The sequence below is a fragment of the Lucilia cuprina genome, chromosome 5 (assembly GCF_022045245.1).
Source record: "Lucilia cuprina isolate Lc7/37 chromosome 5, ASM2204524v1, whole genome shotgun sequence".
Lineage (NCBI taxonomy): Eukaryota > Metazoa > Arthropoda > Insecta > Diptera > Calliphoridae > Lucilia > Lucilia cuprina.
Genome location: NC_060953.1, coordinates 56,939,666 through 56,941,448, shown reverse-complemented (window position 1 = coordinate 56,941,448; position 1,783 = coordinate 56,939,666). Strand labels below are relative to the sequence as shown.

Sequence of the window (1,783 nt, the reverse complement as noted above, 5' to 3'; positions counted from 1 at the left end):
CCGGATAGCCGGGTTGTTGGGCCGGGTAGCCAGGTTGCTGGGCCGGATAGCCGGGTTGTTGGGCCGGGTAGCCAGGTTGCTGGGCTGGGTAGACCTGTTGCTGGGCTGTGTAGACCTGTTGCTGGGCTGGGTAGACCTGTTGCTGGGCTGGGTAGACCTGTTGCTGGGCTGGTGGGCCTGAGTATCCCGGATAATGACCCGGTTGCTGGGCCGGAGCAGCCAGATAGCCCGGATGTATCGGCCGAATATTGGCCTTTTTAAAATTGATTTTAATGGCCATATTGCAATATGGGCACTTGTTGATGCACTGAAATAAATAGAAAAGAAATAAATAAAAAAGAAATATATAAAAACTAAATTCCAAACTCTAAATTTGAAATAAGATTTCTAAGAAATCTTCGTTCAAATTAAGAGCAATAAAGTACTTACCGCCATTTTCAAATGATTTAAGTGGAATGAAGTCTATTCGCGCAAGTACATAACCATTCTATTCTAAAAATAACTTGGTATTACTTTTTACAAGGTTGTATTTTTGTAAAAGTCGAACATCATGATCGAAAAGTCGACTTACAAAGAAAATGTATTCCCTACCATTAACAAATTTTATTTGACAACATTATTTAGTACTAAATATTTTGTAAGCAGGCATCACTGTTAAATTTTTATTTCATGGCTGAATTTTGTGCTTGTTGGAGAGGTAAGCAAATGTTTGGTTTATTTTATTATTTATTAATTTTTTATTTATTTCCAGAGATCATAGGCGCTGGAAGAATAGGACGGGCAAGAAAAATAATAAGAACTTGTGAGTAGCATTTCTTATATCGTCATATGAAATCCAAAAAGCCCTTGACAAATTTTTCTGGAGAAGCGAAAAGTCGATTTTGTTTTGTTTGTAACTTAGGGCTTTTTGGATTTCATATGACTTTTTGAGTTTTCTATAATATTGGACCTAGAAACATAAAATTAAGCATGTATAGATGATATTAAAGGCCACTTTTTGGTAATTTTTGGTTCATTGACTGGTACTTTTTGATTTTTTAGTAATATTAAACCTAGAAACATAAATGAAGCATGTAAAGAAGCTATTAAAGGCCACTTTTTGGTAATTTTTGGTACTTTTTGATTTTTTTAATAATATTAAACCTAGAAACATTAAGTATGTAGAACACGGAGTAAATAAGAACTAAATGCCTGCACAAGACAACAATAAGGCGACAATTTGTAAAAAAAAACACGAAATTTGTTTAACAAATTGGTGTTGTCTTGTTCAGGCCTTTAATAAGAACCTATATAGGGGACATTTTGGTACTTTTTAGTTCTTTAACTGGTACTTTTTGAGATTTCTATAATATTGAATCTAGAAACATAAAATTAAGCACGTATAGCCCGTAGAACCTAATAAAGGCCACTAGTTGGTACTTTTCCATTCATTAAGTGGTACTTTTCGATTTTTTAATAATATTGAACCTAGAAACAAGTATGTAGATCCCGGAGTAAATAAGAACCTATAAACATTTTAGTATTTTTTCGTTCTATAATATTAAACCCAGAAACATAAAATAAGAATGTAGAGGACCTATTAAAGGCAACTCTTTTGTACTTTTTTTAATAATATTAAACCTAGAAACATGAATTTAACCCTTAAATGCATAGCGTACCATATATGGTACATGACTTTAAATTAACGTAATTCTAACAAATTTAGCGTAAATGTGGAAAAAAACGTTCAAATTAATTTAGACAGTATAGCGGTTCATATAAATAGCATTATGGCACCTTTCCG

At 33.4% G+C, this 1,783-nt stretch overlaps 1 protein-coding gene across 1 annotated transcript in view; it reads right to left on the bottom strand.

The window, feature by feature from the left end:
• LOC111677199 (calcium-binding protein P-like) overlaps nucleotides 1-647 on the bottom strand; it is a 1,525-nt gene extending 878 nt beyond the window's left edge. Inside the window, exons 1-2 of the mRNA XM_046952562.1 lie at nucleotides 430-647; nucleotides 23-307 (exon numbers count right to left, since the gene is read on the bottom strand). Of these exons, the coding sequence (XP_046808518.1) occupies nucleotides 23-307; nucleotides 430-435 (291 nt within the window). The 5' untranslated portion in view covers nucleotides 436-647. The remainder of the gene's footprint in view (nucleotides 1-22; nucleotides 308-429) is intronic.
• Between the last annotated feature and the right edge of the window lie 1,136 nt (nucleotides 648-1,783).